This window comes from Puntigrus tetrazona, chromosome 8 (genome assembly GCF_018831695.1).
Source record: "Puntigrus tetrazona isolate hp1 chromosome 8, ASM1883169v1, whole genome shotgun sequence".
NCBI classification, from domain to species: domain Eukaryota; kingdom Metazoa; phylum Chordata; class Actinopteri; order Cypriniformes; family Cyprinidae; genus Puntigrus; species Puntigrus tetrazona.
In genome coordinates, this window is record NC_056706.1 from 9,321,262 (window position 1) to 9,335,668 (window position 14,407).

Here is a 14,407-nt window from a genome sequence, read left to right on the forward strand (position 1 = left end):
TACATTTTCTGTGATCATTGTATTGTTCTCAAAATATATAGTATAAAAAAGTATGTTAACAAAAACAGAAAAAACAACATTCGTTTAATCTGTTTCTGTCTCTGGAGAAAGAAGACCTGCAACTTCCACACAAAGTAAAGTCAATCCTACTATCTAAAGAGACGTAGACCAGCTATCTGACACAAAGGAATTCAAAACAAAACATTTATATGTGACTTTTCAACTGAATAACCTGTGATAAATCAACAGTACGTCAGCAAGATAAACTACACAAACACAGTCAGCAGCTACACAACGCCACACGCCATGAGCGATATGTGGGTCTAATAAAGGACTGTGATAACTAATACATCATAATGCCGAAAGGAATCCATAAAGAAAATTTCATTCAAGGGCTTATTTGCTCATCCGACCGGACAGCGGTGGGCAAATATCACAGCGTTCAGGTGAGCTAAGATATATCTGCTGGCGTAGATTTAAGACCAGCTTAATACTAAGGAATTATTCCTTGTTCCAGAACGAAACCGTTATCGTCATCCTTTAATTGAGATTGTATTTATTCCTGGTTTCGTCTCCTAAGAGCCTCCTGGAGCTCGTCTGTTAAGCGAAAAAAGAAAAATCACAAACAAATACAGACTTAAGAAGAAAGAAATATTACTCTGATTCAAAATAAAAAAGCTTTAGAGTGAACTAGTGGCACAAAATAAGAAATTGTTCTTACTTATGTCAAGTTGTTGCCGCTGACTCTTGGGATTATCGTTAGGCATGCCTGGCAAACTGTTGTATCGGGAACTTGTTGTAGGGTAGCCGGGAGGTACCAAAGCTTTCCTCCTAACATCTACATTAAAACGGAAAACATTTAAGTGCTGCTTCTTTTTACTGAAATTGTTAAGACACCAAATCCAGAGATCTGCCCAGCAACATGAGGGAAGCGGTTTATCTGGCATATCATTTGTTTCATATTAGCCCCAAGGAGATGGCAAACTTGCTCTGACTGAAGGTATAAAAAGCAGTTCATCATTCATCACCATCACCCAAATGGTCTCTGATCTCAAGATACAGGTATTTCAGCCCAGACAACAATCTCTCAAAAACAATTCAAACAGAATTTACCTGAACTGCTCCAGTTTGGATCTGGAGGTAGTGTATTTGGATGTGGCAAATATCGCCCTGCAAACAAAATACCATCATCAGAATGATCAATATTTCTAAACAGTATATTAATGTAAATATCAAACAAGGAACAGAAGTAGAAATTAACAAATTAAATCTTAGACAGATAATAACATAACATAAATTACGCAGAATTTTACATACATAATATACATTATTTGATAAGATGTTTTTTAAATAAGAAGTGAACAAAATAGTATTTCACTCATTTTTCATTATTTGATCAAAAACACATTAAAAACATTAATACTATTATGAAACTATTGCGTAGCACTATTAAATTGTTAAAATGGTTTTCAGATTTTAAAATGTAATTTCCAGCATAATTACTCCAGTCTTCAATGTCACATGATCCTTCAGATATCATTCCTATATTTTCCGAAATATTCTTATAGTTTTAAACATGTTTAATAATTTTGTTAAAATTGTGATTTTTTTTATTAAGTATAAAGTACCAAAAAAAGAAGGTCTCTTAGAAGACCTTTTGTATTTTTCTTTTAGTTTCTGCTAAATAAAAATATTAATTTATTTTCTAGAAATAAAATCTTACCAACCCTAAAGGTTTGAAAGATCTATATTGTACAACACAAAGGTAACAGTTAAAAACACAAATGTTGGAAAGTAAAAGATTGGGCTTTTGGTGTTATTTTCATGTTCTTCCTACCTGAAAGACGCGGCAGGACAGGAGGTGGAGAACATGCTGCCTCATCCATCTCATACTCTCCAATATCTGCAAAACACAAATATACAATAATTCAAACTAAATCATCTTCAAAACATTAAAAGAAGCTAAAGAACTGCAAAACTCCCAGTTTACAGATATTCTAAAGTATATATATATATATATATATATATATATATATATATATATATATATATATATATATATATATATATATATATATATATATATATATATATATATATACACATACATATAAGGACTCACCTGAGACATTCATGTAGGGGTTGCTTTCCTGTGTTTTTGACTCTGAACTGGATCTTTGACTCCTTGGGACTGAACGAGCAAATCAAACGAGTTACACTACACTTCACGTCTTTTAAGAGTAGAGCTGGCAGCTGAAGTTCAATTTATCTCAATACAATAGATTTAAACTGAGAAATGAGTTTGTATTTAATATGTATTTGTATTACCTGGTTTTGGGGGTGGCACTGGAGGAGTAGTTGAAGGGGCTTGCACTCTAGTCTCACAACTCTCATTATCCACCTCAGCCAATGCTGAAAGAGAGAGAAAAAAACAGGAATAATATCAATCGAATCTATTAAACTGGCCAATTAACATCTCTTTAGACTGCTTTCAAACGATCAGTGACTTTATTAGTATATTCGAATATTAGACTATATAGTATATTGCGCTTTTAACAATGCAGATTGTGCCAAAGCACTGAACAGTATCAAATAGGAGTGATAGTAATTTATAATGAAAAGATTAAACACATGCAAAGAAGGTCTCTGTAATTATACTGATGATAATCACTAGAAATCAAGTGTCCCCAACTAAGCAACCCAGAGGCGACAGCGGCAAGGAACCAAAACCCCATTCGTGACAGAATGGACAAAAAAAAAATACAAATTTTGGGTGGGCCAGTTCTTCTCTGGCCGCTTTTCTTGCATTAAAATGATAAAAGTGTTATTTATGCTGTAAATCTCTAATGTCTGACATTCTCTGTTGAAAATGTGTCTCAGTTGTGTAACAAACAATACTCGCATTCATTAAATCAGAAAAAGAGAGAAACAAAACCACTAGTTTAAACTATAATGGAATGAGTCACGCTATCAAACATACTGCTTCTCAACCAATGGGTTATGCAAAGAGACTGTGAGAAAGCAGTTTCAGCTCTGAGTTTAAATGACCACAACATGTTTAAAATGATATGCAAGTTGATTGACAGTATGTATTTGTGCTTGGAGACGATGCATTACCTGGTTTTGGAGGCGGCTCTGGAGGAGTAGTTGAAGGGACTCTGGGACAATGCAGCCTACTCTCACCATTCTCCTTATCAGTCTCAGTAAATGCTGAGAGAAGAAAAAATGTGTATAAATCAAGTCTATTTCTCTTGGACTGCTTTCCTAGTGTTCAAACATATATATATATTCGCAACTATCCCAACTAAAATTAACATTAAATCAATATAAACAAACAATGCAAGCGTTCATTAAGTCAGAAAAAGAGAGAACCAAAACCACCAGTTTTGTCTAGAGTGGAATGACAAGTTATTATTATTACACGCTACTGAACAGACTAGTTCTCGGTGTGTTTATGCAAACCATATTTCACAATGGAAGAGCACTGTTTCAGCTCCGGCATTTTTACAAAAATTCTTTACATTTATTTTGTGAATGTTTCTGTCTAAAATGTACTAGTTTTTACTTTTGTTACTTAAAAAAAACACTTCAACATACCAGAAATAACTTTTTTTTTTATAGAAATAAATCTGCCAACTCAAACCTATGTGTAACGTTTTAATTCATTTTAGAGGTTTCTAAAATTTTCTATGATGGGGACATATTTTTTTTGTAACCTACATGCCATTTATCTTTCATAATGTTAGCGATTTTTTAAGTGTATCATTCATACCGACAAGTATGTCCGTCTGGCTGACAAACATGTGTTCCCTAAAAACCTTTCCCTTTCCGAAAACACTACTAAAACAGTCTCTTACTGATATTTTCATCATAGTGTTTCTCCATCACAAGAGGCTCCAAAACACCATTGGTCTTCTCCAGCAGGCAGTTAACAACATCGTGCAGGGTCTCACAGTTGATCTGTGTGTTTATGAACATGGTGTGTGTGATACATCAGTGCACATACCAGAGTAAATGATCTGACTGTGGCAATAAGCTAAAAGTGTATGTTTGCTCACTGGAGAAGCATTTACCACAAAATACACAAAAACACACGCAACCTGTTATATGCAAAAACTACAAGTACCACTGAATGCCTAGGGTGTGCTTTAAGATAAAGGTCAAGATATAGAATGGCTCAAATAACAAATTATCACAACTTTATAAAGCCCTTTGGTAGCTTCCAAGAAGTGTTTAATGTATAACACATCAGCTGTACTGATCCATAAAAAGTTTTCTTATCAGAACTTCCTCTTCGCCTTCATAGAAAACACGAATTAAGACACTGTACAAAGCGTCTTTCGCAAGAGCTCAGAGTTCACACAAAATTACAAGTTTGCAGATGGCTACATTGCTTGGCGTTCAGAAAGCCTTCCTATTACACTCAAGCTTTTATCAGGCATATCGTGAAGCTCATCTATTATTTACCAAAGGCTTTTCATCTAAAGTAATTTGAAAATCAAAGAACATAAACTTTTACTTACAGGAGTCTCAAGGACAATGGCGAATCCTCCTTCGTGCCTCCGAGACACACGATAATGTCTGAATACTGGTCTGTAGAGCACAAGATAAGAGTCTTCAGAACGTATATTCACTCTTAACTGAGGCACCTATTCAAAGCAGAACATGCCGACAATTGTGTAGCGTGCTTTATTCAAAGGATCAAGGTCTAAAATTCTCAAGACTTTTCAACCTGCACTTCAGATGATCAAGATAAATTAAATGCAGTTCTCGAGGCCAACCATCAATCAGTGTTCAACGTGATTATGTGTTTACCCATTAATATCTTGGTACGTAGTGAGAGCGAAAGATGTCCCGTCATGTCCCGGCCGCAGCAGTAGGCTTCCATGTTTGCGGTTCCTCTGCAATAAGTATTCAGCTTCGACACGAGTGACGTTATGATAACACCTGCACAAAGCATTATTGCATTTTACAAAAAAAAGCATGGTTATTTTTAGACATTCTTTCACATGAGCACCAGAATTTGCTACAAACTACCGTCTATCACCAACAAAGCAATACATCATTGAAGTTTAAGTGTGTATTTTCTGCATCACAGTCAAAAATACTTTGTTATAAATCGTTTTTTTTACTTCCCTCTCCACCCTCCACTGCTCTGCCAAACTGATACTTTCATCCCAACCAACAGCATGACTTTAGTTTGTTGTCCCCCTGCTTATTAAGCCGGGACAAAGTATTTAAACATCCGAAATATTACACAAAGCGCTTTTAAACTTTAACGTTATGTTATCATTCGTAAAGAAAGCGGTTTTAACTTACGAAGGCATGTCTGGCTGTACAATAACATAATTGTCAGAACAAGGCGATGGAGGAATTGAAAGAAGCCGCTGCCTTATTTTCTCTTTCTCTATTATCTCCTTCATCATGTGAATCTGGCCAGGCAGCAGGTTCAGAGAAGCTGGCACAGTCAACTGAAGGACAGAAACAGGGAAAATTATTAGTTTCTATTTACATAATCTAGGTATGACATAAGACCTTTTTTTAATCTGTTGTGTAAACTTGTAGTTACTCATTATGCATTAAAGGTGGTTTACAGAAGGACAACTAACTTTTGAAACTGAAAGCATGAAGCCTTTCCAAAGTTCTCGAGCTTCAAGGCTGGGGGCCTGAGAAGAGACAGGAACATGCATCAGTGGGGACGGCGTGTATTAGATTTCAATAACTCAAGGTTAAGAATCAGAGACAGGAGAATTCCGTACGACTATTTTGATGTCTTCGTTTTTCATGTGCATCGTGAATCTAGCAGCGTCCAGATTTTGTTCACGAAAGCAGTCATCTGATACAGAGATGAGATCAGAGAGATCCAGCTTCTCTATATACTGTATTCACAAGCACAAGCAAACAGTCGATGCATTAATGCTATATAGACAAACAAATATAGTTTAGAATAAAAAGCTTACAGGTTTGCAAGCTTGCATTTTAATACATTCATGCAAAATGTATATTAGAAAATGCAAAAACACACACTGAAATTATGTTCTAGTAGCTACATAAATGTAATTGAAAAGGCAGCTTGTAAAAATCACTTACAACACTGTCTTTGGTGTTATTGTAGAAAAAGAGACAATTGCCACATAAACTGGTCCACAGTTTACGACCCATCTGTGCAAAGAAAAATAAATGTTCACTGAAAATAACATCATTTTATGAAAATAATAACAGTAATAATACTAAAAATATCTATCTGCTGAAAAATATTTCTCAATCATTTTAGTGCTGTCAAAATACACACAGTATGTATATATATATATATATATATATATATATATATATATATATATTTTTTTTTTTTTTTTTTTTTACACACATTTATATTAATATAATGTATATTATTTATAAATCTATTTAATACAAAACACTTTTCTGAAATATATACATGCATGTGTGTGTATTTATGGCTAATATACACAGCACACATACATGATGTAAACAAAAACATTCATTTTAGATGGGATTAATCGCAATTAATCATTTGACAGCAATATTTATACATGATCACATTTCCATATTTCTATATACGTTTTTAAGAATAAAAAGCTTGAATTCAAAAACAAGACTTGACCCAGAGGCAGGGTTATTTTATAGTCATTTTAACTAGTTGACATGGAAGTAATATATTAGTTATGATCCCTAACTTTTAGAACTGTTTATTGTCAAATTAGAGTGCAAGTCACAATGGAAAAAAAAAATTACAGTGTGCTGACCAATTGTAAATTATGAACAAATAAATAAGCAAATTTTCACAAACAGCTTACAATACAGCTGGTAGAGGTCATCACCACTGAAACCTGACACCTGATATGTAAAATGAAAAATAATGGTTTCTAAAATCAGCCTAAATAAATGCAAATCTTTTATCTGTATTGCTGGATCTGCATGCAAGTATGCCATCAGACCAGTTTTTTTTTTTGTTGACATTTTCACATTTGTAGAAAAAGAGTTTCCATGTTGCGACAGACACTTGCGTGATACTGCTTTTAGATCCCATGGGAAACTTCCCCCCGGTTCCTTCAGTATCACCGGTCACCTCTTTATTGTCTTTACTATTAACTTACACTGAAAAGTAAAGCATTTCACAGAACAGTGTCTGGTCATACCTTGATATATGGTGTATTTACTATTTACTTCTAGAGAAATATAAAGTGTTTTACAAAACATTTTGTGTTCCTGCTCAAATTTCCTACAAAGGGCATTTTGAAACATCCCATTCTTTTTATGCAAACCAGTGCCTTTTTTCTTAAAGTGATAACGTCTAAAGATCTTTTTGCTCTAGTATAATAACCCAAAATATTTAAACTATGCACAGATGAAGACACAGTAACGGGTGTAGGAGAAAATAACCCTTCTAACATCCTAAACCCTAAACTAGATTCAGCTTTTTGAGGTACACCTATTTGACAATCCAGCTTGAACACATCTTTAGGAAGGTTTAAGCCATTTTCTCTAGCAATGAACACAAATGTCACGTGCGTTAAAGCTACACAAACACACTGACTCACCTTGTCTTTGATCGATTTCTTTTCCATAAAGCCTTCGTAATAGCATGTTGGCAGCTGAGATCTCACTCGTCTAAAGCGATTTGCTGCTGCCATAAGTTACCCTCCAGTCAAACTCCTTAAAAAAAATCGCTCAAGCAGTTATTTAAAAGACGCTTCAGTGTCCGCCTGCGCGTTTAATGCGTTAAAAACAATGCCAAACACATAATAAGAGTGCACGTGCTGAAGCTTTGTGAAAAATTAATGAAGAAGAGAAAGCTTGTGGACTGGAGGTAACGCGACCGAAGTCAAATGCCAATTTCAAGAGGTCTACGTGCTGTGCTCGTACTCCCCCACCCTTTACCTGTACACAGGTGAGGCAGGCGCGCTCGAGGGTTGCCGGGAGGCATGAAAGTCCCGCCTATTGAGAGGAACCATGAAGTTGACACACAAATAATCACCCTTTAGGCATGTAGACGTAAGCACACGGGGAAATACCCGGTTGAAAGTAACGCCAGGTTCCAAAACCCTTCCGGTAAAAGAGACGCTTTGATAACAATTATTTGGACGTTAACTGATACAGAAACTCGACAAGCAATCTGGGGGTTATCACTGGATGTCGCATACATATTTACAGCACCCTCCTGTATCCTGTTTTGTAGATAAATATAAATGATTGTACTTATTAATGTGCACATTTTATGTGTGTATAACATATTGTTATTACAATGTATAATTTATTAAAAAGTAATAGCACGATATACACCCATACATACAATTTTAGGTAATAGTATTCTGAGTGTTTGTGTAAAATAGAAACATATAGGCTACATTTGATATATTTACATTTAATTTATATGAATGTATATGCTTTACACACACACACACACACACGTTTTTTTTAAGTCTCAATTTATTTAAGACAGCATATTTAAAACAAAATTCATTTTAAATCTTATCTTAAACATTTCAGGTTTGATTAGCTCGTTTTTATGAGTTATATGCATTGCTAACTTAAATTGGACGACTTTAAAAGGTAATATGTTTTTGGCCCCGATCAGATTCTAGATATATTTTATAATAGATAGATATCTATCCCAACAAACCGTACAAAATTGACCTTTTTGTGGACTAGGTTCCCATTTGTTGACTGTTCAGTATCTGTATACAATAAATCGTTCTTTGTCGACATCTAGCGGTCAGAATAAAACACTGCGGTCCATTCATTACCGTAAGTCCTATATTATTTACGCACACCACCCACAAACAACCATCTGTCCACTGCTGGGTCCCAGTCGACTGCTCATTTGACCGTGGTCCAGGGCCATTAGAAACTGTATCTAAACTGATATAAACATAAAAACGGCAAACAATTGCGTGTAATATGTCCACGAGCAATGCTTCCGTTGTAACCTCAATGCAAAACATCCATCCCCCCGCGCTGGAGAGACTACCGCCACAAACAGCGCTAATTTATAAAGGGGAGTAAATGACAAGGACGGGTAGGAGGGAGAAAGGGGAGGGGAATTGACATTAAAGAAACACTACACAAGGAAACTACACTGCAGACACACACACGCCTTCATTTTATGTTTTTGAATAACAGCCTGGTGGCGAGTGTCCGCACAGAAGTGTTACATTAACACCGCTGAACTGAAGTGGCGGAAAGAAAGACATCACACCAGTCTGTGGAGCAGTCTCAGGGCAAAGCGTTTTCCGACGATTATCGCGAAATGGGTGAGAATTAAAAAAAATTAGTGATTTTTTTTAATAAGCGGGGGAAATTAATAATTACTAGGCCGCGGGGGTTGCGGAGAGGAGCGAGAACAAAACACGCGAAGGACGAATCATTTCTCGACACATTATCAAAACCGTTTTGTTTCAATTTCCGAAAAAAAAGCTTATCGGATGGAGATGGCAGCGGGCGCTCGCCGATTCCCTGATGTGCGCTTCGCCGTGTTTACCATTTTTGTCCCACAATAAAAGACATATTTCCCCCACATGCGAGTCTAGAGCACCGAGTGAAGACTTTGTTTAAAGGACAGTATAATTTTATGACGTACAAGTTCGCGAGATTGCTTTTGAAAACTTGATCTAAGGACCCGAAACTGCCAATTGTCACAAAATTGTATCATTTAATGCGATTTTTCTTTTGGTTTCTCGAATAAAAAAATAAATGCCTGTTCTCTTTGCTAGGGTTTAGATATGACTTCATCTCATTAATATTCAAATCGTTAACCTTAATAAATATGCATGAAGCATTCTTGCCTGAATTAATTCAGTATCTCTGTCTGTTCATTGTCTTCAGGCTCTGAGCCACCCTCATCTCCTCAGGTGGTCGAGGAAGGAGCGGATGAAGAGGATGAGGAGTTGAGTGGGGCTGAAGATGCAGACCTTAGGGCCTCCTCTGGGAGGGGTTCCCTGCTGACCAGGAGAGGCATCACCCTTAGAGTCCTCTTAAAGGATGGGCTTGTGGAGCCTGGAGACGGCATTCTGTCCATACATTACCTGGTACTATCCACAAATTAAATCATTAGGGCTAATACCACTTATATCTTCTGCTGTTAAATATTTAATCAATAAATGAAAATCTGTTCACCCAAAACTCTTTAAAAATGGGCTGTGTAGAGAGTAGAGGGGGGTATGTATAAATGTTATGGGAAAAATAATATAAAAAATTAGGAAAAAATTAAGATTTTATATATATATATATATATATATATATATATATATATATATATATATATATATAAAGATTTACATAATTTTTTTAAATTCAGACATAAAAAGTACAGTACTATAGCATGTAAAACATTTTTTTGAAATATAATATTTAACATATGATGTTGATTTTTCAAACTATAAATTGTCTTTTTGCATAAATATATAGCTTCCTTTTACATAAGGATGTAAGGATGAGGGGGGTCCCACACTCTTATTTTTCCCACGGCGTCTAAAAGATTAAAACAAAATTCCTGATCTCACAGAATGCTGGTTAACTCCATTCTATTTCATATTATCCATAAAAATTAAACTGAACGTTTAGCATGACTGCTTTCAGCGTAAATAATAATGACAGACTTTATTTGTAGGTGAACTATGCCTTTAATACTTCTCTGCTCAGGTGTAAGGACGTTGTCTGTTTCCTCACAGGGTAAAAAGTTTGTTGGAGATCTTTTGAATGACGGGAAGATTCGTTGGGTGGAGACCGGGCAAATCTTTAACTCCCCAAGCGCTTGGGCAACACACTGCAAGCGTCTGGTGAACCCAGCCAAGAAGTCTGGCTGTGGCTGGGCCTCGGTGCGCTACCGGGGACAGAAACTGGTTCAGTACAAAACCACCTGGCTACACAAATACCAGCCCAGTGCTGACATGGTGAGCAATGGAGGAAACATGATCAGGTTCTTGCACACCAAGACCTACATTTCTGTCAAAATGCTCGCTACAGATGCATGCAAAAACACAGCATAACATGTATGTGTATTATTTGATATGTTTACCTCAGAGTCTGATAAGTGAAGGAGAAGATGATGAGATGGGAGATGACGATGAAGAGGAAGGGAAAACGACCGTGCTAGTAGAGGACAAGAATAAAAAGTCCAAACCTGAGCTGCACGGTAAGGTCATCATCTACATAAACATAAACATTACATGGAAACACTCTTCACAATCATCTATACTTCTCATATCAAAACAGGACATGCCTATAGAAGGCGCGACTCGGCCTGTTTATATATTTTATTTCCAGTTTGTTTTTTCTCCAGACATTAGCCTGATGCAGAGGAGAGACAGAGAAAGAATTCCAGTCAGGTATTGCACTCTTGGCACTAGAGATGCTGCAAGGTAATTAATACATTACAAATACAATGTTTCTTTTTTGTACAACAGTTTTAGAGTTTTATACGTCATTTATTGCACCTTCTTGTACCTGCCATAGGCCCTTCAGCTTAATTGTTTGGTATCGGGTTACCAGGCAGAAAAACGAGAACAGAAAGCACTGTTTTTTACACTGATAACAGTATGAAATGGTTTTAGAGCATCAAATCAGCATATAAGAAGGACCATGTGACATTCAAGACTAGTAACAGTGTGTTAAAAATTCAGCCGTATAAATAAATAAATAAATTTTAAATTAAATGTTAATTATACAAAAAAAAAAGAAACAGAAAATTAATTTAAAATTGTATTAAAAATGTCAATATTATAGTTTTTATTTTTTTTTTTACAAAATAAATGCACTTTCTTTCAATACAAAGTGTACCTGAGTGTTCCAGTTTGTCTTGACAGGGATCCTCACACTCTTGTAGAACTGTCTGCCTTTTCTGCGATCAACCGCTTCCAGCCTTTTAATGTAGCAGTGTCCAGCAATGTCCTGCTGCTGATGGTATGAAGTGCTCACGGATTTATGATTTCACAGTAAAGAAGTGTGAGTGTCAACGGTTGAAACCTGCATAACCCTCTTTACTCTCGCCTATTAATAGGATTTTCACTGTCACCTGACCAGTAGTGAGGTGGTGGGGTATTTGGGGGGCCGATGGGACACTAACACCCAATGTAAGTGTGATCATTTTTTGTAGCTGCTGTACAAACGTTGGAGGGTATAAACACTCAAAATGTGTATTTCATGTTTCTCAGTGCTTACAGTCTTGAGGGCATTCCCTTGCCGCACGCGACTGGCAGATAAAGACGCCGCCCCAGCTGTCGAAGAAGAGGTTAGTCTGCAAAATTCATTTTCAACAGGTCCGAGCAGTTTACCTTATTAAACCTGTGTTGCAGATTTGCCAAAATCTCTTCATGCGGGGGCTGTCATTGGTGGGATGGTATCACAGTCACCCACGAGGCCCCGCCCTTCCGTCTCTGCAGGACATCGATTCACAGATGGATCACCAGCTCCGCCTACAAGGCAGCAGTAATGGCTTCCAGCCCTGTCTGGGGATTATCTGTGGTGCGTGATGGATTTCACAGATGATTATTACGCAACGCGGCCTGCATTTTATTGAATAATCTGTGTTACGTCTTTTCTTGGTCCACCATTTATAGGGCCCTATTACCACGGAAACCAAGGTGTGGCCTCCACCATCACGCCATTCTGGGTAGTTCCTCCTCCCGAGGTAGCTGTTCTTAAAACAGTTATTGAAATTGTTTTGCTGTTGATGCCAAAATATTAGCTTCTCTTATTTTCTTCTTCCGCTTAGCAACGACCGAACGATTACGGCATCCCAGTGGCAGTAGAGGTCACATACGTGCAGGACAACTTCCTCACTACAGATGTGCTAAACGAGATGGTATTATAACAATGAACATGCTATATTTATGCAACAGTGCCCATCTCGGGAAAACAGGGATTTCAATCTTCTATCTATCTTCTATAGTTCTGCATGCTTCAGAAATTGTAGCTTTTAAAGCAAATCAGGGATAGTCTCTTCAGTTTCCCGTAGCTATAGATAGCACCTCAGTTTACATGAGATAAAAACCAATGTCTAAATTACATCCTGTAGAATTAGTGTGATGTAAAGTCTTGTGAGAAGCTTAGACTGATATGCATTTTTATATCTCTGTGTATATAGATGCTGTTGGTGGAATTTTATCGGTCCGCTCCTGACCTTGTGCAGTTCAGTCAGATGTGGAGTCCTAATACCTCAATACTCGACAAAATCAAGGTCTGCCATCATTTCTCTCCCTCAGAAATAAACTAACAAAACATAACATCACCATTTGTGATTCACAAGGGTTTCGTTTTAATGCCACTAGTGTCAACAAAGCAGACAGTCCAAAGTCACATTAGAGCCAGTGTTTCTATGTCAGACACAATGTTTTCATAGCAACAATAAAAAAAAAAAAAAAAAGATGCTAAAATCTAACTGATGTAATTTCAAAAGAACTAAAGCTTTTACTTTGAAAAAAAAAATAAATGATTGCCTTATTCTGCCTGAAATCAAACCTTTAAAGTGCATATGCACAGATGTATTTCTTCTGCAGGATAAAAAATGAAAAGGTAATTGCAATTTCATTTCTTAATTCACTTTTTCTCTTGCCATTCTGAAAAATTCTGAGATATAAATGCAGAAGAGTGGAATATAAATCTGTATTATGTTGCAAGACAGAATAGCAAGCGCTAAACTCGCAATTGCAAGAAAAAGGTTCATTTTCCGTTATTTTTTATTTTGTGGTACGCTTAAAAGTGTACATTTTCAGAAAAATAAACCTGCAAATGCATTAAAGTGGTCTCTATCATTAAGACAGTTAGTACCCTTAACAATGTGTCTTCCTCAGGCTTCTCTGAGTGGCCACGCACCCAAAGACCAGGCGTACGCACAGATCCTGGAGCACGTGTACAACCAGCTGCGCAACTCTCAGTGACCGGAGCAATTTACGTCTGTGCATTTGTGTTACGCTGTAGAACTGTTGACTTGGGACCTCCTACCCTGTGCATTACCGTCTGTGCACTGTTATACTGTATATGAAATGCCTTCATGGAGGATATATCATATATGCTTCCGTCCAAACTGTTGCCTTTAGGACTGTTAGGTCTGTATCACTGGCTGTGGTTTATACAATTCTGCCATATCTGTGCTGTGAAACTTGTCTTCCTCTGTGGTAGAAGCGTTTGGTGGATAGTTAGGAAAGAGAAGAAGATGGGTAATTGAGTTCTCTCTCTCTCTCTGTTTTGGCTAGTATTTATCTGTTTGTGTGGTTAGATTTGTGCCATGTTGAATCCGCAATATGGGAACAATGCCTTCTACCTGCTGAATACCTTAAAATATACACTGGAACAAATGAAATGTGCCGATTCCGTTTGCTTCTGGCATCTAACCTCGTAAAAACTTTTCTTACCATACGATTAAAGAAACAGTTCATACTCATACACATGT

General features: G+C 36.7%; 2 protein-coding genes across 3 annotated transcripts; one reads left to right on the plus strand and one right to left on the minus strand.

Moving 5' to 3' along the window:
* Window positions 1-7,927, minus strand: stap2b (signal transducing adaptor family member 2b). Its single transcript, XM_043247590.1, has 15 exons — window positions 7,560-7,927; window positions 6,091-6,162; window positions 5,760-5,879; window positions 5,610-5,666; window positions 5,320-5,471; window positions 4,816-4,947; window positions 4,524-4,593; window positions 3,858-3,960; window positions 3,118-3,210; window positions 2,329-2,412; window positions 2,123-2,191; window positions 1,838-1,903; window positions 1,114-1,170; window positions 722-838; window positions 1-597 (listed from the first exon to the last, which is right to left on the minus strand). Exons 1-15 carry the CDS (start codon window positions 7,650-7,652, stop codon window positions 557-559), a joined length of 1,326 nt encoding a protein of 441 aa, XP_043103525.1. The 5' UTR covers window positions 7,653-7,927; the 3' UTR covers window positions 1-556.
* Window positions 7,928-9,063: 1,136 nt separating this feature from the next.
* Window positions 9,064-14,400, plus strand: mpnd (MPN domain containing). Of its 2 annotated transcripts, none has more exons than XM_043246922.1 (13): window positions 9,064-9,272; window positions 9,844-10,046; window positions 10,689-10,910; window positions 11,041-11,152; window positions 11,300-11,345; window positions 11,823-11,919; window positions 12,017-12,089; window positions 12,171-12,247; window positions 12,312-12,480; window positions 12,576-12,646; window positions 12,731-12,820; window positions 13,103-13,195; window positions 13,809-14,400. In XM_043246922.1, the coding sequence occupies exons 1-13, from the start codon at window positions 9,269-9,271 to the stop codon at window positions 13,893-13,895; spliced, it is 1,344 nt and encodes a 447-aa protein (XP_043102857.1). In that variant the 5' UTR covers window positions 9,064-9,268; the 3' UTR covers window positions 13,896-14,400. The 2 variants fall into 2 exon arrangements, with proteins under 2 accessions (XP_043102857.1, XP_043102856.1); XM_043246921.1 differs by having other exon boundaries at window positions 9,065-9,272; window positions 11,300-11,378.
* The last annotated feature ends 7 nt before the right edge of the window (window positions 14,401-14,407 follow it).